At 45.2% G+C, this 24944-nt stretch overlaps 1 protein-coding gene across 4 annotated transcripts in view; it reads left to right on the forward strand.

Moving 5' to 3' along the window:
- RAD51B (RAD51 paralog B) overlaps window positions 1–24944 on the forward strand; it is a 606119-nt gene that overhangs the window by 290109 nt on the left and 291066 nt on the right. For all 4 annotated transcript variants that reach the window (XM_054028316.1, XM_054028318.1, XM_054028319.1 and 1 more), the window contains one exon: window positions 4682–4778. In XM_054028316.1, the coding sequence (XP_053884291.1) occupies window positions 4682–4778 (97 nt within the window). The remainder of the gene's footprint in view (window positions 1–4681; window positions 4779–24944) is intronic.

The following is a 24944-nucleotide window of genomic DNA, read 5'->3' on the forward strand; positions in this document are numbered from 1 at the left end:
TTATCATGTTTTGCAGCCTCTGGACTGCAAATCTTCACTTGTTAAACTGTTAGCCATACTGGTCAAAATTGGCCATGCTCAAAGGTTAAGGGGTAGTGGTTCACTGAACTCAGCAGGAAAGTGAGACAAATTTCCAGCAGCATTGACCTATCCAACTGACCTTTTTAGTTTAGTTTTAGTTGCAGAGGGTGTTTTCTATTCATGTACAGTCATTGGCTGGGGAAGCCCCTCATATTGATTTTACCATGAACAGGGAACAGAAAACTATAACACAACCCATCACCTATTGCAGATGTTTGGGGTTAGCTGGGGGTGAAGGAGGGAAGGTGGTGTTTCCTGTTCCCTTGCTCTGTAATGATTACTCTAATAAGAATGAGAGAGAGCTTTGTTGGGTTAATTGATACCAGACAATAGGATCTCTCATGCGTTAAAATGTTGCATAACAGAATTCTCACTGTTGAAAGCTCTGTTGGAAGATAATGGACTAGTAATTTGAGTTGTGCCTCTTAAATTGAAGCCAGGGCTGCATGGTCTGAAGTCCATTATGTGTTAGGAGAGCCCACCACAGAAGGGACTGATTCTTTCTTTACCCGCTTGGGCTGTGATCCTGGCAAGTCTCATGAACTAAACAGAGTAAAATATGGTCAATATTTCTATAGGAGATCTCCAAGGAAAATTTCAGAACGTTGCATGGTGACTCGATTGAAAGCACCTCCCCCCACTAAATAAGTTCTGGATCAATGCTCCAGCATGTTGTTAGGAAGCACTGCATAATTAGAGATGACATCTTTCAGGCAAGAGATATAACAGATGAAAAATGGATATCCTGACCTTTCCAGTTTTCTGTGTGTATTTGTGAGATATTGGACCTTAAAGTCAGGCCAGCACTAGGTTTTGTGGGACCTGTCTGAAGAACTATGTGTGTCCCTCCCTACCTGTAAGTGCGACACCCCAGCGGGAAATCGCATGGCCATGTCTCACCACCCTTCCTTAGTCTATCTCAATCTCTTCTTGCTCTCAGGCTGTGGTGACTCCCTCACGCACCTGTTTGTGAGGCTCAGCAGCTGCTGGTGAGCCATTTATATGGATCAGGAGGTAAAGATGAAGTGCACTTTTAAAGCTGGTGACGAGGACATTGAAGGAATTTAATACTTGTGGCCTGCTGACACAGGGGAGATGTGGGGCCTCGTGTGCTGCTGCTGTTTACAAATGGTATGTTCTGTTGTACCAAAATCCTATTTTAGAAATGTAAAAAATTCTAACTATATCCAGTAAATAGTTATGTATGGGTACATTATTTAGAATTTTGTATTAAACTCGTGAGTCTATATTTGAAGCCCTGCATTTTCAGAAATGGCCTCATTTTTTTTGCTGCCCAGCCTGAGACACTTTGGGCCTGGTTGCCACCCTTTGCTGAGCACCCACAATTCCAATTTAAGCCAAGGAGAGCTGAGGGTACTCAACAGCCTTGAAAATCAGGCTCAACTGGGAAAGCTGGGGACCCAGAATTGTACTACTGGTTGATAACATTGGAGATACACAGCTATAACTGAGGGTAGACGTTTCAGGCAATGGGGTTGCACAAGTGTAACTGAAGCATAATTTGGCGCTACATTTGGTTCCTAATTACCAATTCTGTTAATTTATGCTTGAACTAGAGTAGAATCCAGCTGTCTCTCCCAGCTCTGTTGGGCCAAGAGGGGTAAAGAATAGTGTCATTTTATTTTTTTCACAGAAATAAGCTTTCTGAATACACACGGGGCTCCAGTTTCAAAAAGTATCCTTACTCAGGGCACTATTTAAGCACTTGCTCAATTACCACTGAAGTCAGTGGAACTTGAGCACATGCTTAATTGTCATCCTGAATCAGGGCCAGAGTAGCTGAGTAAAAATGTGCCATTTTTACAATCACTTTACATACGCTTAAATAGGGAATGATCCCTGATGATCTATTCAGAGAGAAAGTGCACTCTAGTCCCATAGAAGATAAGAATCAGAGGTATGACTGGTTTTTTAAAGCGAAGGGTGAAGAGGATTACAATCCTCCATCCAAACCAGTGCCACAAGATTCCCTGACATGGGGAGAGCTGACCAACCTGAAAGGTACAGAGTCCAGTTATGCAATTTCTAGTTTTCTCTCAGTTGAAGCCCGTAAAGTCCGTTGGAAGGGGGGGGGGGGGATATGAAATATGGTACCTCTAGGTTTTTAAAAAAAAAATCTTAAATACAGTAGCTTTTCTCTCAGTTCTATGACATAAACTTTATACTGTGCCATCATATTTTGTTTATCTTGGCCCAGGTTTGGGTTGACTGCATCACTCATGGGTGCCTTTGAAACTTATGAGTAATGTGGTCAGTGCAAACTTATGCCAATAAAAACATCGTACCACACCAGAATACATATATACATGTAGCAAATATTTATTTAATTTAAGGTATTACAACTAATCATTGCAGTTTCCCTTTCAAACTGTATAATGTTGATGTGAAATCTATTCTATCCCTCCCTCTACATCTGCCTCTGTTTACTCAGAGTTTTCTATAAGCTTCTATCAGGCTTGTGCCTTGGTTCTACCTTATCATTTGAATCAAAGTTTGTCCTATTATAACCACAAAACTGGTTTCTAGGCGCCTGACTCTTCCACCCCCTTGAATAGCTTATTTTCTCTTGGTATCTGAGGTACACGCTCTGTGCTGAGGTTCTTGTGATGATAGTGACATTAGTGCTGTGTACCAGATTGTTACTTGAATCTGGGGTTTCTCTTTTGTAATAAACTTTCACGATGAGCCTGTCACAGAGGTACCAGGCCGATGCTCTGGAGCTGCTCTGTATGAAGCCAGTCAGGACTCTGGTGTAGCATGCCTCACACTGTCACCAGGGCAAGAAGCTTACATAGTTTCGGCGTTCCTGGGTCTGACCTCAGAGCATTCAGTATCCCTTTTCACACCGTGCGCTTCCCGCAGCAAGTCCAGGTTACAAAGGGCACTATCCATAGCTTATGTGCAGGCAGCTGGAGCAGCCTCACCAGCCCCTGAGGGTCTCAGCAAAAGTCACACACTCTTATTCCCACCACCTAGGCATTGGTTCAATACACAGGGAAACTGAGGCATGCACAGTATTCATGCAAAACAATAAGACTCACATATGCTCACATACAACATAACAAGGGGAAAACCTCACTTTGTCACAGCCTTAACACCCAGTCCTGCAAACACACAGGCATAACTTTCATGATTATTCCTATTAGAGAAGATCCACAATCCCCTCTGTGCATTTTGCTGGATGCCATTCAGGTGATACAAAGCAGTCAGAATGCTGACGTAACTGGCTATCGGGGAATTCTCCTAGTGTAAGGAGCCATCTCTTTGCTAATCCACCTCTTAGTACTCGGCCCAGGGAGCACGTTGTTATTGTGGTGGTGTCATTGCCCTATGGTGATGCCCATCTACCAGAAGAGGCTCATGGGGGCCATTGCACCTAGGTGCAACTTAGAGCAGCCTTTAGGCCATCTTTGTGCCTTCCTTCACTGTGTCAGGTAGAGCTGAAGCTCTGGTCCAATAACTTCAATGGGAGTATGCATGGAGTCGGGTTACTTACGTGTGCAACTATTAGCAGATTAGACCCATGCCTATAGCTTTTCTTAGTCTCCAAGAGTGGGGATCAATTATTGGTAATTCTGGGGAAATGGTAATCACATACATTACCACCAAATGATTATACTGCAATAGATCCACGCTTACCCAGTCAGTCTCCCTGTATAGTTGGCATTATATGTTTGTACTAGTTTGTTTCTATCTCTCATTGGAAAAAAATAACTGAGCTTTGAATTTATACTGCTAATGGTTCATCCCCTCAGCCAGGAATTAATATTTGTATAGTACTAGATAAGTGCTAAGTTTTATTATTATTAATTATTATTATTGAAACCTCTTGAATCAGTAAAATATTCCAGGAAACCTTATGAAAACAGGCTACCTTGTGAGATCTGGAGTGCTGCCTACCTCTGGTCAATGTGGAAATATGACGACAATAGCTTTTCTCATGGTGCTGTATTTCAGCACTTATTCTCCTGGTCTCAGTCAGAAATAGAGAGTGCAGAGGCCACATGCAAATATATAGGGTGGCAGTGGGATGCCTACTAGGAGGAAAAGAGCCTCCATGGGGAGAGTCTTAGGTGGCAATGCTCAGCTGCAGGAGAAAAGAAGAACTCTGCAGGGTTCAGGAGTAAGGGTGAAGAGCAGGGAACTTCAGCATAGCCCAAGAGGGGGGGAGGATCATTTGTTTGGATTTTCAGTTGGACTTTTGTTACCCTGAAGGGTGACTGAACTTGAAAGATGACCTGGCTGGATCACAGAATGACAGGCAATAGAATCCCTGCAATGCCACTTCTATGCACAGGGGGCTCTCTCTGGGGGCAGGACCCCATTACAGTCACTCTTGAAAAAAGGCAGTATAGGTATACAGGGTGGGTAATATTTTGTCTTTGACTAACTTTAAAAGTCTCCTCAGTTTGTTGTGCTTTTTACAATATCCCTTTGAGTTATTGCAAGTAGCTTCAAATGCACTTGATAAAGGTCAAAGTGTGGAGTTGTCTGTCTGTCTTTGTATGTTCTAGTTCTCATGTGGGCTGCTACCTGTCCTGCAGTAGCTATAATTATTCATTTTTCCTCCTGTTTGCAGGTTATCTTGACAAATCAGATTACCACACGGCTGAGCAGTGGCCTTGATATCCAGGCAGACCTGGTGTCTCCAGCTGATGACCTGTCCCTGTCTGAAGGTAGGAGCTCCATTTTATCACAGCTGAAGCTTGATACTGACGCAAATCCCCACTATCACTTGCAGTCTCTTGTTGATATTCGGGAGCACATGGGACTGGGTTTATCAAGTTTAGCATAAAATATAGTCGGAGTTCAAAAACATTCTTAAATTTCTTTGTAACTTTCATCATTTAAGGGGGAATGTCACCATGTTAACCAAACGACTACCTTTACTAGGGGCCACAAAGAAATTTTCAGTGTCCAGTTCTATAGTATTTTCCTCTGTAGTATCGCTGATGCATAATTAGCCATGTGCACTAGTATTTCTGATGCCATTGTGAGAGGCAAGAAACTGAATAGACACTGGCTTGATCTGATATGGTAAATCCTATGCTCCTGTTCATTAATTGTAATTATCAGCAATTCAAAAGAGAAACATCTTGCCACAAATCAAAAAAGGATAAACTTTAATTTGTGTCCCCTGGACTATACACTAATCATACTTCAAGTACAGTGACTCAAACTGCAGATCTCCATATTACATTGATGCTATACAAGTGTGGTGTGCCTTGTAACACCTTTCTTATAATACTGCATTTTGTTTCTGTGCTAATTTCAGGGTATTGTATTTTCCAAAGAAATTGAAGCAATAATTACACATTTTCATGCAATAATAAGAGAGTTAACTTCTCAGTGTATCTATCAGTGAGAAGAAAAGGTAACTCCAAGTAAGAATTCAAACCCAGTCACCATCTTGTATGGTAACTGCAGCGTCTAGCTATTGCAAAAATAGTTGGGCCCATACCACATGCTGCAGAAAACTGTAGAGCAGTTCGCTATTTAGAGTTCAGTTGTGTCAGAGGCCCCCTCTGCTGTGGTAAGCAAGATTTTCCCTCTAGTGGGTTCCTCAAACAGTATTGCTGACCTTATATCAAATTTGCAACTTGGCAGGATATGGTAAAGTGGTTTTCACTCTTCTTCTTTGTTGCACCTTTCTGGTGAGTCTGGATCAGCTACTCTCTTACACCAGTTCTCACACAGGAAAATTCCCCATCCTGTATGACACATGCAAAGGGGTATTACTAAAGAGAAAACAGAACCAGGCTAGAGTTCATACTTATAGCCCAGCGGGGCCCATCAGCGCTGGTTCTCAACTCTCCTGATGTTGTCAGTGAAACCTCCAATTTCATATACACTAGATTGAGAGCTAATCTCCCAGGATCACGGTTGCCTACCCCAACTAAGCCTACAATCCCTTCAGTTAACTGCATGAATGCTCCATGGCTAGACAGTCAAGAGCAGGCTTGTTTAAAAGATCCTACTAAATATTAGAACGTCTTCTACAAGAACTTACCTTGCTAAATGGAGGCATTTTTCCACCTGGTCTTGGCAGTAAGGGGTATCACCAACCAGTTCTTCAGTTCAACATATTCTGGACTACTTACTATACCTGAAATACGAAGATTTGGTGGTTAGTTCCATCAAAATACATCTGGCTGCTATTTCAGCGTTCCATTCTAAAGTGGACAATCACTCTGTTTTCTCCAATGATATGTCCATACGATTTTTAAAGGGCTTAATCAAATTATACCCTCAAATGCAAGACCCTGTTCCTCTGTGGGATCTAAACTTACTATTGTCAAGACTTATGGGTCCCCTGTTTGAACCATTGGCTACCTACTTGCTGTTGCATCTATCAATGAAGATGGTATTTCTGGTGGACATTACCTTGGTCTGAAGAGTAGGGGAGCTGTGGGCATTAATGTCAGGGTCTCCATGTACAATTTTTTTTTAAGGACAAGTTTTACCTGCATCCTCATCAAAAGTTCATCCCAAAGGTGGTTTCCTCTTTCCATATCAATCAGCCAATTTATTTGCCTGAATTCTACTCAAACCACACATGACCAGGGAGGAAGAGCGTTTGCGTACATTCGATGTCAGAAGAGCATTGGCATTTGTGACACTCTGCACCTTGGGGGAGCACCTGCACCCCCAGGTTCATCCTTATAATATGATTGTGTGGTATCCATTGCAAAATTTGTTATGTCAGGTGTCTTTGGAAGGCTCATGATGCACTGAGCATTGTTATAGTGATGTTATAGGTTGTAATTTCATGTATATAGTTATGAGGCAGAAACTGTGTCCTCATGGCTTAAAACAAGCCCAGGCAAAAACTCTCCAGGAGCAGAGGGGCAGTTCACACCTCATCAGGGCATGTATGGGACAAGCCCAGCCCAGCCTCACAGAAACTAAGGCCACTGGCCTAGGCAGCAACAAAGGATCTGTTGGACTCTCGAGTGAGTCACCTCCCTTCCCATGGTCAGTTTGGGACTACGATGAGGTAATGCTCATCTAACTCTGAAGGGGTGGGGGCAAAGCCAAGAGGGAAGAAAGGACATGATAAAAAGGAGAAATGTTTGCTATGCTCTCTCTTTCTTCCACCTCCATCTACAGCAGGGGTGGGCAAACTTTTTGGCCTCAGGGCCGCATTGGGTTTCAGAAATTGCATGGAGGGCCAGTTAGGGGAGGCTGTTCCTCCCCAAAAAGCCAGGTGTGGTCTGGCCCCCACCCCCTATCCGTCACCCCCTGACGGTCCCCCCGGGACCCCTGCCACATCCACCCCCCCTCCTCTCTGTCCCCTGACTTTCCCTGGACCGCCTGCCCCTAACTGCTCCCCGCCACCCCATCCAAGCCCCCCCCTCCTTCCTGAAGGCCCCCCCGGGACCCATCCAACCACTTCTTCTCCCTGACCGCCCCCGGAACCCCCACCCTTGACTGCCCCCCGCCGCCCCATCCAACCCCTCCTCTCCTTCCTGACTGCCACCCCTGCCCCCATTCAACCTCCCTGTTCCCCGCCCTCTGACTGCCCTGACCCCTATCCACACCCTCGGCTCCTGACCACCCCCCGAATTCCCCTGCCCTCTATCCAATCCCCCTTCCCTGCCCCCTTACCACGCTGCATGGAGCACCGGTGGCTGGTGGTGCGACTGCACCAGGTTAGGCAGCTACGCCACCCAGCTGGAGCCAGCCACGTACCGCACATCTCAGAGCACCGGTTCAGGCCGGGCTCTGCAGCTGCGCTACACCAGGAGCTTGCAGCCCCGCCGCCCAGAGTGCTACCCATGTGGCAGCGTAGCAGCAGGGGAGGGGCCAGGGGCGAGCCTTCCGGGCCAGGAGCTCAGGGACCGGGCAGAACGGTCCCGCAGGCTGGATGTGGCCTGCGGGCCATAGTTTGCCCACCTCTGATCTACAGACCACCACCACCAAGTGACTGAAGCATGATCAAAGGGGAGAGCCTGGCTGAAGGGCAGCCAGCCAGCCTGTGGTAAGGAGCATCTAACTTTGTAAAGGTACTGAAAGTGTTAAGATCAGCTTAGAATACATTTTGCTTTTATTTCATTTGAGCATAACTGACTTGTTGTGCTTTGACTTATAATCATTTAAAATCTGTCTTTTGTAGTTAACAAATTTGTTTGTTTATTCTACCTGAAGCAGTGCATTTGGTTTGAAGCATGCCAGAGACTCCCCTTGGTATAACAAGCCTGGGACCGGAGATATTGGCTAGTGTCATTCGGTTGTACAGTCCAAGCTGTGGCTGGCCAAAAGTGCTCACTCATGTAGCTGGAAGCAGCTCACTTGCTAGAGGCTGTGCGTGAACAGCCCGGGAGTGGGGGTTCTCACAGCAGAGCAGGGTAAGGGTGGCTCCCAGAGTTGAGGATTAGAGTGACCTAGCAGATCACCGGTTCAGATAACACAAGGGGAACGTCACAGCATTTTACCTGGACAGAATCAGACACTTTCGTAAATCCTCCCAGCTGTTTGTATCAGTTGCAGACAGAGTAAGAGGTTAATCAGTCTCCACCTAGAGAATTTTTTCCTGGATCACATCTGGAATATGCATGACCTATGACTTGGCTAATGTCGCTCCATCCAACAGAGTCATCACTCATTCAATGAGGTCTCAATCTGCCTCAGTGCCCTTTCTGGCACAAGTTCCAATTGTGGGCACTTGTATAGCGGCAACCTGGTCCTCACTTTTGCCTCCCACTATGCTGTGGCTCAAGACTCCAGAGACAATGCTAGAGTGGGAAGAAGAAAAGAGTGGTCACTAATCTGTTCCGTAACAGTTGTTCTTCGAGATGTGTTGGACATATCCATTCCACGACCCATCCTCCTAACCCAGAGATGGGCAAACTATGCTTGCGGGCCACATCCGGCCCACTGGACCGTCGTGCCCGGCCCCCGAGCTCCTGCCCCAGGAGGCTAGCCCTGGCCCCTCCCCACTGTTCCCCCTCCACTGCAGCCTCAGCTCGCTCGCTCTGCTGCCAGTGCAATGTTCTGGGCGGCGGAGCTGTGAGCTCTTGGGGCAGCGCAGCTGCAGAGCCCAGCCTGACCCGGTCTCTGTGCTGCATGGTGGCGGCAGCATGGCTGGCTCCAGCCGGGCGGCATGGCTGTAGTGCCACCAGCCACTGGTACTCCTGGCAGCACGATAAAGGGGATGGAGCAGGGGGGGTTGGATAGAGGGCAGGGGAGTTCATGGAGTGGTCAGGGGGCGGGGGTGTGGATAGGGGTCGGGGCGGTTGGGGGGGGGAAGAGGGGGTTGAATGGGGGCAGGGTCCTGGGGGGGCAGTCAGGAATGAGAGGGGGGGTTGGATGGGGTGGCGGGGGCAGTCAGGGGCAGGGGTTCCCGGAGCAGTCAGGGGATAGGGAGAAGGGGTGGTTGGATGGGGCAGGGGTCCCAGGGGGGCCGTCAGGAATGAGAGGAGGGGTCAGATGGGGTGGTGGGGGTCTGGGGGTGGTCAGGGGACAGGAAGCGGGGGTGTGTGGATGGGGCAGGGGTCCTGGGGGGGCCGCCAGGGAACAGGGGAGGTTGGATGGGGCAGGAGTCCCCGGGGGGTGGGGAAGGGCCGGGCCACGACCCCCTCACCTAACCGGCCCTCCATACAATTTACAAAACCCGATGCAGCCCTCAAAAAGTTTGCCCACCCCTGTCCTAACCTCTTCATTGGATTTGCAACAAGAAGGAGCTGAGAGGGTTAGAGGTAGCTCTGCCCTTTATATCTGCACACAGTGGTGTGCAGCAGCAGGGGAAACTTGGGTACTGTTGAGGGGAAAAGTTTCCAACAGCCGCTGGAATGCATTGACACCGAGAGGAATGGACATGTGCAATGCATCTGAAGAGCAACAGTTACGGAACAGGTTCATAACTGTTCTCAGTTAAATATAATTTGTGGCTTTGGTTAAGTGTCAAAAAATCCTGAAAAAAATGCTGAAATATACATCTATTGTTAGATAGTATTGGATTCCCTGTACGTGAAAGATTGTGTTAGTGGCTCATGCAAGCAAAGATGATGTTATTCTAAAATCAGGACTTTGGAAGATGGCCTGGGTGTAATTTTTTGTGGTGATTATGCTAAATGTGTTCATGCAGCTATTGTGGGTAGTAATGGGAGTTAGTTGTGCATCTAATTTTCTGGTGTCATTGTTTTGAACTTTTGCCATGAATGAGGTGGGATTTGTTGACTTTTGTATGTGATTTTTTTTTTTCATTAAGTGAATTCATGCTGGTGAAAGGTGCTGGAGTGATAGTCATGGGATTTGAAGATCTCTATTTATCCCCAGAACAAGAACAAAACAGTCAGCAGAAGTGCATGTTTTTCCTACAAATTCTCCCATTAAATGCCTCAGTCCTCACTTATATTGACCACCTCTGGGAGTGAAAGTGGAATTCACACCCATTCTGTACTTTTCCCTGTCTGCCAGCAAGGGGCTCAGCTGTCATGACGGTTTTTGCACTGTGGACACTGGTTCACTAGGAATTGGATTGAGACACCCTCCAAACACATTTGATGTTACCATCAAACAACCTGCAAATAATAATAATAATAATACTTTGCAATTTTATTGCTCTTATCAGCTGAGGAGCTCAAATGACTTTATAAACATTCGTGAATTAGCCTACCAACTCCCCTGTGATGCAAGTAATTATCATTCCCATTTTACAGTGGTCAAAGCATAGCCCCTTAAACATGCAAAGGGGGCTTTTGGTAGGGGAGCCTGGTCCTTCCCACTCCACTGGGATCTGGCCCAGGGCCCTGTGAGGGTGACACAAGGTCTGACACTCAGGAGCACCTTAAAGCTGTCCTCCCATGGCCACTTTCTACCAGCCTGCTATTGTCCAAAGTTTGCAGTCTATCACAGGAGGCTGTTAAGGGCGGCTCACTGCTTGGTGTCTCTTTGCAGCTGGACATGATGTGGTAGCTGTCTTCCTCCTGGGGTGGTGGCTGCCTCCTGTCATGCCTTGGCCCTCCGTGCAGGTCAGTTTCAAGTCTTTCCCTTTCAGGGGTAGTCCATAAACAAAACATAGGGAATCAACACAAATGAACCGGGTTAGTAAATGGTGGGGGGGGGGGAATGCCTCCCTCTCTGGGTATAACAGAAACAGGTCTTCCTTTGTCTTAGGGAATGACCTTCAGGCAGTTGTTGAGGGAGAGATCTTGCCTTCCCTTAGCCCTTTTCTCAGGAGCTTCAAGGCAGAAGTTCTTTTCTCTTCCTTGGTCTGCCCACAAGTGAGCTGTTTTGCTCCCTTTTAACTCCTCTTCCAGTCTGTGCATCTCTTGCAGGTGTGGTGGGCCAGGGCTGATTGAGCCCAGAGCAGCTCCTTAACCCCTTGTTGTCCAGTGTGAGGTTTGTATACCCCGTCACATATGATCAGGAATATAATCTAGAACTCATGACTGTGTTCTTATCATAAGATCATCATTCCTTTCATTCATCACCGACTTGAGCTGGATTTGAGCTTGTAACTTAGTTGTAAAGGATCCATAATACAATATTAGTCCCAAAAGGAATTAATTCTGTTGGATTATATATATCTAAAACATTATGTTAGCCATGTCAAAGTCATGTTTCTGTAAACTGCTTGGTGTGTAGATAATTTTTTAGAAAATCATCCAGAAATGAACCTTTCGCTGTTCTAAATATCCTATTGGGAAGAAACAAAATGCTACAGTGTCTTTTATTCTTTGCTTCTGTGTCTGACTGTGCATTAGAAGGAAATTTGTTGGGCCATTATTATGTGTTGGATCAGGCCCAGTCCTCACCTCATTTCTACCCTGGAGCAGTTGCAGGGTTGGGTCCTAAAGGTTGCATAAGAAAAGGTAATATTTTCCTACAACAGTAGAGAGCTTTAGGGCTGAATTCATAGTGGTGTAACTGGTGTAAATCAGTGGCATTACAGAAGGGCTGGATTTGGCTCTAAGTGAGGAGGTGATACAGGCAGAAATAACGTGAGCAAGATCCTGGGCTCTGTTAAGTCTGCTTTGCACCACACCTCAGACTCAATGCAAATGTAGTTAGTTTAATTGGCCAGCTGAAGTTTCCTCTTGCATACGGGAATCCTCTAATGGTGTACAGCCAGCATAGCTGGCCCTACACCAAACCTCTTGCAACTCCCAACATAGGGGTTGTGTTGGGGCATGTCTAGAGTGTTGCTGCACTTCAGTGAATCTTGGTTTATAGAATAATCCCCTTGTGGGCTGTTGCAGCCAGATGTAATTTAGAGCAGCTTCATGGCTGCTTTGAGTTGCAGTGAGGGACAAACCAGCTCTCAGCTGTCACCAGGCTCAAAAGCATTACCTGAGGAGCTATCCCTCAGTATACAAATTTGTTACAAAGAGGACAAACTCAAAATATCCTTGTTAGTAGTGGAAAGACCCAGAAGAAATAGATTTAAGCTTTGTCACGTTAAACAAATATTAGAAGTAGAGCTTAACAACTATTGCAAAACATTTTCTGTGACTATTCATTCAGATTCTTAAACAAATTCGTTGTGGCCATGGTTGTGCCCTTTTCATTTTGCTTTTGCAATCATTCACATGATTGGGTTATGCCAGCATGTGCACTCATGGAAAAAGTGAATTGTAGGCTTGCATGTTTGAATCCTAGTGGAAAGCAAATTTTAAATTAATTTTCCTTAAGCGTTTGTCTCAGAAATCTGTTTTTTAAGGGAAATGCACATCCATTCAAGGAACACAAACAATATCAATATACTAATCACTTTCCATCTATCTAGGTACCCCACAACACATTATCTCATAGTTGCAGCAAAGCTTGAATAACAAAATGTAGAGTAAGCAACATTTTTAAAAAACGTACTTTTAATAGTTTTGCATAAAGAATAAATTAGAAAAAATGCTGTCTGTTTGCACAGATATTCTTTGAACAGAAGAGGAAGTAAAACACATCAGATATTTATTTGTTACTAATTATTTACTCTGTGAGGTGCAAAGGAAGGCTGTGTATTGCCATCAGTGGGGATGCTCAGGATTAAGAATAAACATCCCAGGTTTAGGAAAAATTAAGCCACTCATAATTTGGTGCTGGGGGATGTGATGGTGTAACCCACTCAAGGACCCTTCTAAACCAAAAGACTCTATGATATTATATGTTCCAGCCGCAGGACCAAAAGCTGCCTCTTACAGAGATCAAACAAATGCCCTATCTCACTTGGGCAAAGGTCGTGACCATGTTGCTGTGGCCAAGAGCAGGACCCTGCCCGCTCTGGCAGGCACAGAGGTATAAGAAAAGGGAGGGAGGGAGGGAACTCTCAAGTAGGGTGACCAGACAGCATGTGTGAAAAATCGGGACGGGGGTGGGGGGTAATAGGAGCCTATATAAGAAAAAGACCCAAAAATCGGGACTGTCCCTATAAAATCGGGACATCTGGTCACCCTACTCTCAGGTTTCTTTAATCTCAGCTGACTAGCTGCTGTCTTGAAATGTTTGTTTGGAAAAGTTAGAGTTATTCTTTGACTTGACTTGGTCTGTAGGTTTCTGCTAGGTCGGAGAGGCTGGTGTTCCCTTTCATTCTCTTTAAAACAAGCACAGCTTGCTGGACAGTACTTTTTAATTCATAAGTGTAACAGTGGGTTTAGCGTGTCCTTTCAATCTTGCTCATCGTTGCCATCTTAAATTGTATTAGACTATGGAGCAAGGGTGGCCTTCCAATTTGTGAGGATGAAAGGTTGGAAGCTGCCACACAGCCGTCCCTCCATAGGACCCTTCCTCCCTTGGTCTAAGAAGTTTAGTCTAGTGGACAAGGCAAGGGACTTAGTGTTGGGAGACCTGGATTCTATTCCTTACTTTACCTTTGATTCATTGAGACCTTCGGAGAGTCACTTCACTGCTCCGTGCCCTAGTTTCCCTATTTTTAAAATGGGGATAATGTCTCCTACTTTGTGACTGATTTGTTTTAAAGCACTTTGAGATCCTCCTGTGAAAAAAGCCTGAGTCCCACTACCGGAGAGGGTAGCTATTCAGGCAAGTACTATAATTTACTCCCCTCCAGGACTGCTGCTGAATGGAGAGGGGAAATCAGGCAAATGACCAAGGGCCCCCAAACTTCACAGTTCCTACTGGTCATTTATTTTACCTGTTTTTAAGGCTAGCCTTAGGGGTAATCTTATCTCAATCACAAAGATCGTTAATCCCTATGAAAACACAAACACCTCTGTTTCACAGAGGCTTAGAGCTGATGAGACAGCCATTAAACATGCTTTTGAATCAGTGCTGTTCCTCTTTGTAGTTTTATAAGCCACGTGAAACTGCTTGTTCCTGTGAAGTGCTCCAGCACTTCATATTGAAAAACATTAGAAAGAATCATAACATTTTGACATACATTAGATTACTCTCTTCAGTGTTATGGCCGCAAGCTCCTTAAAACCTTTACAGGCTGGTTTACACAAGTTCTGTCTGATAGAAGAGAGGTTTTGACTTGACATCTTGTGAATTACTGAGGATTTGTCAGATATTATCCAATTTAACTAGGGTACTTTTTTTTAAAGGACAATTCATAAACAAATAGTCTATCTTTTTGGAATATGGAATTAGCTTTCTGGGGTCTGTATGTATTTGGATGGTAATGAAAGAAAGACCTGTTTTTTGCTTATCATTGACAGGCTTTTCTAATGATTGAGATATTTCATTTCCGTCTTATACAGTGCTATGCAATCATCAAAGATGTCTTGATATTATTCCTCCTTGAACAGGCCCCTGTAATGTTAGTGGAATTTATGTACATGCATTTGTCGGGAAGAAGAAGAGAGTATGTCCCATTAATTTAATGGAACTTGCATACGCAACTCTTAGGCTTTGTCTACACTGCCTGTCAACAATACGAACCCCACTCGTAGGGGGTGGAAGTATTTTGTCGGCAAAAGTGCAGACAAATAGCATTTACACTGCCCGACTTTTAGTGACAAAGCCTCGGAGAGGTGGGGTTGGAAAGAGCCCAAAACAATTCAGATATGCACAAGGAGAAGGAAAGACCCCACCTAATATTGAGTTGCATATGAGCACCAGAGAGGGAATAGTCCCCAGTTATGTTAATGGATATTAGTGCCTTTATTGAGTAGTATAAGTAGGCTTGGAAGAATTAGATTTTTATCTGTAGATAACATAAACATTGATTTCACGGTACACACACAAACTGATGATAAGATATTTCCATTTATGATCACTGAAATTTACGGATGACAAAGAAAAGTGGTGCTTGAGAACTTAGAGTTTGAATTAAGGATATTTGCTTTGTATATTTTGACGTGATTTTGACAATTTGTTTTAACGGTTATAAAGCTTTAACTTTTTGAATTTCAATATTTACTATCATTAAATGATTGTCTGATTCCCATGGTCTGACTTCCCCCCCCATAATTTCCCACAACATGCAAATTTTTTTGATAAAAAATAGAAAAAAAGCTTATAAATAAACCTTATTATCCATTGAAATTATAAAAAAAAATCAAATTCTGCCACTCTTAAATACAGGCTTCCTTGATCTTCCTGTCAGATATGGAGCTTGCCAGGCCAATTTGCAGCAGTCTTATCAGTGAAGTTCAGAGCCCTCAGACCACCATCAAATCTGGTCAAAGGGCAGTTGTCAGTGATGTGTGACATTGTCTGTCTTTGACCACATCGGCATGTAGTATCCTCTTGTTGCCCCATGTGTGAAAGCTGGTTGCATTTTAATCCTGAACCATTCAAAATCAGTTCAGAAGGACTCATGAGTGGCATGGCAAATTGAAGCTGGATACATGCATGGTTGGGCCAGTTATAATAGACTGGTTGCTGATGTCAGCTGCAGATCATTCTTCACACCATGTTGATGTTGCAGAGAAATCTGAGCAGGGCAAGCAGATCCACAATGGTTGCTTCAATGACAAGCATGCTCTTGGATGGTCAAAGAGGTCTGTGTATAGTGGTAGGCATAGGTTTGCCCTGATCTTCCCAACCATTCTGGCTTTAGTGTCCTCATGATGGATGTGTGGAGGAGTGATGTTGCTTAACTCGAGGAGCCAGAGTATTGGTGTGGGTAGAAGCATCCCAATTACGATGTGCACAGTTGAGTACAGTTGTGTGTCAACCGATTTGACATGGGATGAATGGAGCCAGACTGGAGCATAGTATTCTGCTGCAGAGTAACAGAGGGCTAAACTGAATGATCAAAGAGTTTGAGTGTTTGCTCCCCACAAACTGCCAGCCCATTTGCTTAGAAGGTTATGTGACCTCACCTTAGTCACAGTTTTACTCAGGTGGTTAAGAAGATATGCGAGAGTTCTATCTAGGGTTACTCCAAAGTAGACAGGGTGGGAATCCTGTTTCAAGAAATGTCCATTGAGAAAGATAGTCAGTTCTTGGCCTGTTCTGGCATAGTAAAGACAGAACATACTTGAAACTGTTTTGGTCACACTTGGTTGTAAATACCACTGACTATGATATTTGACCATCTTAATCAAGTGAGCTTTTAGGGAGTCTTCAAGTTCTGCGAATGACCGTGCTTGGATGTCTAAACAAATGTCATTTGTGTACGTGAACTTGCGGAATTGGGTAAGTGAAAGGTCATTTGTGTACATGTTGAATAACATGGGTGCCAGCACAGAGCCTTGCGATAGACTGTTGGTTTGTCTTTTCCACACACTTAGCTCTGTCTCCCATGTGCATTTGGAAACACTTGTTGCAGAGGAGGTCAATGGTATTGACTACTCATGCTGGGAGTGCTCTTGACAATTTGACTAGAGCCCCATGGCCAGACCATGCCATGTCAGTGGGTGATAGTAATGGGCATCCAGAGGGAACTGACCCATTTTTTTATGTTAGTGGGGCTTATAATTATACACTGAGGGTATGTCTACACTACGAAATTAGGTTGAATTTATAGAAGTCAGTTTTTTAGAAATCATTTTTATACAGTCGATTGTGTGTGTCCACACACAAAATGCTCTATGTGCATTAAGTCGGCAGACTACGTCCACAATACCGAGGCTAGCGTCGACTTCTGGAGCATTGCACTGTGGGTAGCTATCCCACAGTTCCCGCAGTCTCTGCCGCCCATTGGAATTCTGGTTTGAGATCCCAATGCCTGATGGGGCAAAAACAGTGTTGCGGGTGATTCTGGGTACAAGTCGTCTGACCCCCACTCCCTCCCTCCCTTCATGAAAGCAACGGCAGACAATCGTTTCGCGCATTTTTTCAGCCCAGACACCATAGCACTGGGATCATGGAGCCCACTCAGATCACCGCGGCAATTATGAGCACTATAAGCACCACGCACATTATCCTGGAGTATATGCAGAACCAGAACCTGCCAAAGCAAAACCAGGCGAGGAGGCGATGGCAGCACGGTGACGAGAGTGATGAGGACATAGATATGGACATAGACTTCTCACAAAGTATGGGCCCGGCAATGTGCACATCATGGTGTTAATGGGGCAGGTTCATGCCGTGGAACGCTGATTCTGGGCCCGGGAAACAAGCACAGACTGGTGGGACTGCATAGTGTCGCAGGTCTGGGACGATTCCCAGTGGCTGCAAAACTTTCGCATGCGTAAGGGCACTTTCATGGAACTTTGCGACTTGCTTTCCCCTGCCCTGAAGCGCCAGAATACCAAGATGAGAGCAGCCCTCACAGTTGAGAAGCGAGTGGCGATAGCCCCATGGAAGCTTGCAACGCCAGACAGCTACCGGTCAGTCGGGAATCAATTTGGAGTGGGCAAATCTACTGTGGGGACTGCTGTGATCCAAGTAGCCAATGCAATCAAAGAGATGCTGATATCAAGGGTAGTGACTCTGGGAAATGTGCAGGTCATAGTGGATGGCTGTGTTGCAATGGGATTCCCTAACTGTGGTGGGGCGATAGACGGAACTCATATCCCTATTTTGGCACTGGAGCACCAAGCCAGCGAGTACATAAACTGAAAGGGGTACTTTTCAATGGGGCTGCAAGCACTGGTGGATCACAAGGGATGTTTCACCAACATCAACGTGGGATGGCCGGGAAAGGTACATGACGCTCACGTCTTCAGGAACTCTGGTCTGTTTCAAAAGCTGCAGGAAGGGACTTTCTTCCCAGACCAGAAAATAACCACTGGGGATGTTGAAATGCCTACAGTTATCCTTGGGGACCCAGCCTACCCCTTAATGCCATGGCTCATGAAGCCATACACAGGCAGCCTGGACAGTAGTCAGGAGCTGTTCAACTATAGCCTGAGCAAGTGCAGAATGGTGGTAGAATGTGACTCAGATAGACCTCAGCGAAACCAGTATTCCCATTGTTATTACTGCTTGCTGTGCGCTCCACAATATCTGTGAGAGTAAGGGGGAGACATTTATGGCAGGGTGGGAGGTTGAGGCAAATCGCCTGGCCACTGATTACGCGCAGCCAGACACCAGGGCGGTTAGAAGAGCACAGCAGGGTGCGGTGCACATCAGAGAACTTTGAAAACCAGTTTCATGACTGGCCAGGCTATGGTGTGAAAGTTCTGTTTGTTTCTCCTTGATGAACCCCCCCCCCCGCCCCTTGGTTCACTCTACTTCCCTGTAAGCTAGCCCCCCTCTCCTCCCCCCTTCGATCACCGCTTGCAGAGACAATAAAGTCATTCTTACTTCACATTCATGCATTCTTTATTAATTCATCACACAAATAGGGGGTTAACTGCCAAGGTAGCCCGGGAGGGGTGGGAGAGGAGGGAAGGACAAAGACACATTGCACTTTAAAACTTTAAAACTTATTGAAGGCCAGCCTTCTGTTGCTTGGGCAATCCTCTGGGGTGGAGTGGCTGGGTGGCTGGAGGCCCCCCCACTGCGTTCTTGGGCGTCTGGGTGAGGAGGCTATGGAACTTGGGGAGGAGGACTGTTGGTTACACAGGGGCTATAAGGGTGGTCTGCGCTCCTGCTGCCTTTCCTGCAGCTCAACCATACGCTGGAGCATATCAGTTTGATGCTCCAGCAGCCGGAGCATCGACTCTTGCCATCTGTCAGCAAGCTGACGCCACCTATCCTCTTCAGCCCGCCACTTACTCTCTTCAGTCCGCCACCTCTCCTCGCGTTCATATTGTGCTTTCCTGCACTCTGACATTGTCTGCCTCCACGAATTCTGCTGTGCTCTGTCAGTGTGGGAGGACAGCAGGAGCTCTGAGAACATGTCATCCCGAGTGCGTTTTTTTCGCCTTCTAATCTTTGCTAGCCTCTGCGAAGGAGAAACATTTGCATCTGGTGGGGAAAAAGGGAGATTGGTAGTTAAAGACACATTTTAGAGAAAATAGGATCACTCTTTCCCGTTAAACCTTGCTGTTCACATTACACAGCACATGTGCTTTCGTTACAAGGTCGCATTTTGCCTCTTATATTGAGGGCCTGCTGGTTTGATGTGAGAGATCACTCACGCAATGCCAGGCAACAGAATTCGGCTTGCAGGCAACCATGGTAAGCCACAGTCTTTTGGCTTCTTTAACCTTCATAACATGTGGGAATGGTTTCAAACAGCAGCGCCCTCATTTCCTATACCAAGCAGCCGTTGGGTTGGCCATTTAAAATGGGTTGGCAATTTAAAAGGAGGGGCTGCAGTTTGCGGGTTAGCGTGCAGCACAAACCCAAATAACCCCCCCCCCACACGCAATTCTCACTTCACCCCTCCCACCACCGCGTGGCTAACAGCGGGGAACATTTCTGTTCAGCCACAGCCAAACAGCTGAGCAGGAACGGGCACCTCTGAATGTCCCCTTAATAAAAGCACCCTATTTCAACCAGGTGACCATGAATGATATCACCCTCCTGAGGATAACACAGAGAGATAAGGAACGGATGTTGTTTGAATGCCAGCAAACACCAGGACCGTACGCTGCCATGCTTTGTTATGCAATGATTCCAGACTACATGCTACTGGCCTGGCGTGGTAAAGTGTCCTACCATGGCGGACGGAATGAGGCAGCCCTCCCCAGAAACCTTTTGCAAAGGCTTTGGGAGTACATCCAGGAGAGCTTTATGGAGATGTCTTTGGAGGATTTCCGCTTCATCCCCATACACGTGAACAGACTTTTCCAGTAGCTGTAATGGCCATGAATGCCAGGACAAATTAATCATTAAACACTCTTGCTTTTAATCCATGTGTAATATTTACAAAGGTACACTCACCAGAGGTCTCTTGTCCGCCCTCAGGGTCCGGGAGCGCACCTTGGGTGGGTTCGGGGGTTACTAGCTCCAGGTCCAGGGTGAAAAACATATCTTGGCTGTTAGGGAAACCAGTTTCTCTGCTTCCATGCTGTGAGCGATCTTCAAGCTCTTCATCATCATCTTCCTCGTCCCCAAAACCCGCTTCCATGTTGCGTGATTCTCCATTGACGGAGTCAAAGCACAGGGTTGGGGTAGTGGTGTCTGCACCCCCTAGCATGGCATGCAGCTCAGCGTAGAAGCGGCATATCTGCGGCTCTGCCCCGGACCTTCCATTTGCCTCTCTGGTTTTGTGGTAGGCTTGCCTTAGGTCCTTAATTTTCAGGCAGCACTGCTGTGCGTCCCTGTTATAGCCTCTGTCCTTCATGCCCTTTGAGACTTTTTCTAATGTTTTGGCATTTTGTTTACTGGAACAGAGTTCAGCTAGCACGGATTCGTCTCCCCATAGGGTGAGCAGATCCCGTACCTCCTGTTCGGTCCATGCTGGAGCTCTTTTGCGATCCTGGGGCTCCATCATGGTCACCTCTGCTGATGAGATTTGCACTCACCTGCACCTTGCCACACTGGCCAAACAGGAAATGAGGTTCAAAAGTTCGTGGGCCTTTTCCTGTCTGCCTGGCCAGTGCATCTGAGTTGAGAGCTCTGTCCAGAGCGGTCACATTGAGCACTCTGGGATAGCTCCCGGAGGCCAATACCATCGAATTCCATCCACACTACCCCAAATTTGACCCGGCAAGGCTGATTTCAGCGCTAATCCCCTCATCAGAGGTGGAGTAAAGAAATCGATTTAAAGAGCCCTTTAAGTCGGAAAAAAAGGGCTTCATTGAGTGGAGGGTCCAGGCTTAAATCGAGGTATCACTGCTAAATTCGACCTAAAATCGTAGTGTAGACCTGAGAGGGAAAGTGACAGGAGTTTACAGGGTTATGGCATGGATTTTGAACATAATTAAATTATGGTTCGCTCCTTTTATACAATGCTTTAACCATGTCAGGGCATTGCTAATCTCTCAACATAATTCATAAATGAAGATGGGACTGAAGGTGAGGATACATTTTCTAAACTCAGTTTGGCTCACACTGTGACCACCTCTGTATATACATTGGTTAAGGGAAACAGAAGTAAAATTGAGACTTTGTGTTTCACTAGCATCCAGCCCTGTGTTCTGTGGAGTTCTATAGCACTAACAACTGATCTCTTTTCATTAGGAAAGTAGAGTTTGGGGGATTTATATGTATGGGAAAACATCCCTGTGAAGGGACAGCTGTTGACCTGAGGAAATATGTACAGCATATGGCTCACTCTGCAAAATGAGACCATGCAAGAATGGCCCAGGGTTGACGGGTATGTGTGTGTGTGCCCGAGAGGGAACACACTTCAAAGTCTCATGCCTATATTCTAGTTCCACTTACATGTCTGCTTTCCAGCTGGATTTGCTCTGGATTTACTGCAGGATGTTTGAAAATTTGACTCCTTGTTAATTCTAGGCAGACCATATGATTAATGGCTCCCCTTATTTGTAATAAAAATGAGTGTATTGGTGTTTCTGCTTAAATTGTGTGTATTTCCTGCTTTAGTATTGTAATTGTGATTTATTGTCCTAAATCATGCAAGTTTAGAATCCATTAACTTTCTTCGGAGGTTGGAGCTGGGGGTGTGCTGGCATGTGAGTGAACTTCTTTCCATGATGGGCTGCTCCTAAAAGGATAAATTCAACCCCCCCCACCCCATAAATCAACAATAAAAATCAACAAAAATGGCTTCTCTCTTAATATAATCAAAATAGGCAGATTTTCTGTGCTCCCCTTTTGGTTGTGAAGCAGCAGATCTTACACACTGAAAAGGGCGTGTATCACATTTGGCCACTGCTTGTCTTTCTGTAATAGAAATATGTCAAACAATTGAAGAGCATTCAGAGAAGAGCAACCGAAGCGATCAGAGCCCTGGACAGATTGATATTTGAAGAAGATTAAAATTTTCATTGTGGCTATGATGCTGGAAGGCAAGATGCCAGCTCTTGCCCAGGCTGCAGGCATTAGCTAAGAACTGAGAAACTCATAGCTGGAGACCAGACCAGTTTACCTGTATGTTAAGATTTGCTCAAAATAGTCTTATAAGGATTATTTCGTGTTTAGATACTATGAAATGCTTGTAAGTCCCTGCGTGCGTTAATCTCACTTGTAATGTCGGTATTCCATCCTATGAGAAAATATGAAAGTTTTGCTTAATAATTTTGAGAATGTTTGCTCTGAATTTGTGAACCCAACCATGCAAATTATTCTCCCACCAGCAACGCTAAATACCAATGAGATATTTGGATGTAAAACAGAAACTTGCCCATTTAATAAACATCTTCTACCAGCCTGCCCTTATTGTTTACCAATTTCATAATCCAGTTTCCGTGACATCATCATTCACAGTCATGGTAGTGAAAACAAAGGATTGAAACAGCAAAATCAGGAAGGAGGAGGAGCCTGACTGGAAAGGAGAATTTATTCTGTTGTATATATACATACAAAGATCCCGGTAATTGCCAATGATGGGTGGGGGGGACATGCGGGGGAGGGAGGGAGAGCCAAGAGAATATGACAATTACTCATAGTTTAGATAAAATGCTGTAATTTATATAAAATTTGCCTGAGTTTGGCACTCTGTGCAAGTCTGGGTTTTCAAAGCTCTATACAGGGCTCTTTGTTTAGGGATGTTGCTGGACTGGTTTTCTGTCAGGCAGGTGTAGAGAGCATTCAGGCTGAAACACAAACACCAAAGTCAACTCCTTATGGTGGCAATCTCCAGAGTGACTCAAGGAAATAAAGTCAGCAATGTCTCTTGCTACGAGCTGGTACTGTACATGCTCCTCCTGAATTATTTTTTTTTAACTTTGTATTCGTAACTTGATCGTCTCTTAAAAACTAATTGTATGTCAGAAAATGGAGCACAAAGGCTCCTCCATATGTCCAGGTTGGATATGGTGCACAATGGAGCATATCCGATTTGCGGTACCTCTTAGGTAATCAGATTAATATCTCCCAAATTTAATTTACCCTTTTGATACAGAGCCTTTCATGTGCCTCCCTTCACGTCTCACATTTTGATGAAGCTCCATGAACTTTTAGTAATTTCCCTGAAATCTATATGCAGGACGTCTGCACTCGTTTGAGGAGTTCTTGGGACTTGTATAATTAAATATGTTTCTGGCACTCTCTTAATGGCATACTCTCCCCTGAGTGAAAAACTGCTCCAAAATCTGAGGTCATTTGTTTAATTTAAAAGCAAAGGTTATGGAACAACAATTTCAGGCTTCACCAGCCAAGCCCCTGTGGCTTTGAAGGGAAAAAAATCTAATAAATTTGATGTCCTACGCACAAAATAAATTAACTATTGTGTCACTTTTAAAATGATATCAGATTTCAGGCAGGTTCCCCCTCCCACTCTGTTCCCTGCTCTTCTTTTCATTTTAATTCTTTCTCCACTTATTATGTTTTCGACTTCTTGCCTGGCTTTGTTGCTCACTGTTGTTCTTGCATAGCAAACATCTGGATGAGATTTTGTCAGCTGGATTTGAGGAAGAACTGTAAATGATGCAGGTTTTTAAAAAAAAATTATTCATAGAAAGTTTGAAGTCAGAATCATGTTTTAAATGGTTTTAGCTTCTGGCTGTTGGTTCCCGAGGAATGCACAGCGTAAGACAGTTTGCTGCTGTTTTCTCAAGGATACTTAGGGTGGAATTATGTAATTCCCCATTCTTCTTCATGTGCTGTCCTTATGTGTATTCCACACACGCATGTGTGCCATGCACCTGAGGTCGGAAAATCCTGCAGTTAATGTCCATTGGCCTGTGCTCTGGAGCTCCTTTTGCTCAGTACCGAATGTATAAGGGGAGGTGCAGAATAACAACCTTTCCAGTTCCTTCTTACCACCACATGGCCTGAGTCAGCATCATCTATGTTTTAAGCTTCTTTGCACTTTCTTATTTGTAAATATAATTTTATATAGTTCTTAGTGTTTTAGTGTGTTTTGTTTTGTAGTCTATTATAGTTAGTGTAGATTAATTTTTCCCCATCTTGGGAACACTCTCCATTTCCCCCACCCCTGGGGTAAGGACTGTGCTGAGAGTTCCAAGATTTTAGAACTGTCTCTCCTGTCCTCGCTCTTTCTTAATCAGCGATGAACACCAGCACTGTCTCTACTGGCTTGGGGAGGCACGTATCTCCACTAACTCTAGTATCTGCCTCTCCTTCCCTCCCTGGATCCAAGAGGGACAAGCCTTGATTGAGGAAGTACCTCGTAGAGAAAGCCATGAGACCCCAGTCGGACCTATATCCTCTTGTACATCGGCCTCAGTCCTCGAGCAGCGCCCCTCTGAGCATGAGCTCCAGGGCAGAGGTCAGATCTGATAAACCCAAAGACCTATGGACTCAGTCTTCTCTTGAGAGTAAGGGACAGTCTCACAGGTACAAGAACAGATTGCACTCCAGATCTCCTCCCAAGAGAAGAGATCCCTCCCCAACACCCTCCAAATCAGGTGAGTTCTCGTACTTGGGTCTTAAAGATTTATGTCTGCTTAAGCCTCCTGACTATAAGGGTAAAGTAGCAGGAGCAAGCATGCAAGGGTACTGACTCTGGTACCAGCTAGTAAGCCAACGGATCAACCTCTGCCGGCACTGACCAAAAGCTTCAGGTG

This window comes from Malaclemys terrapin, chromosome 4 (genome assembly GCF_027887155.1).
Source record: "Malaclemys terrapin pileata isolate rMalTer1 chromosome 4, rMalTer1.hap1, whole genome shotgun sequence".
NCBI lineage: Eukaryota > Metazoa > Chordata > Testudines > Emydidae > Malaclemys > Malaclemys terrapin.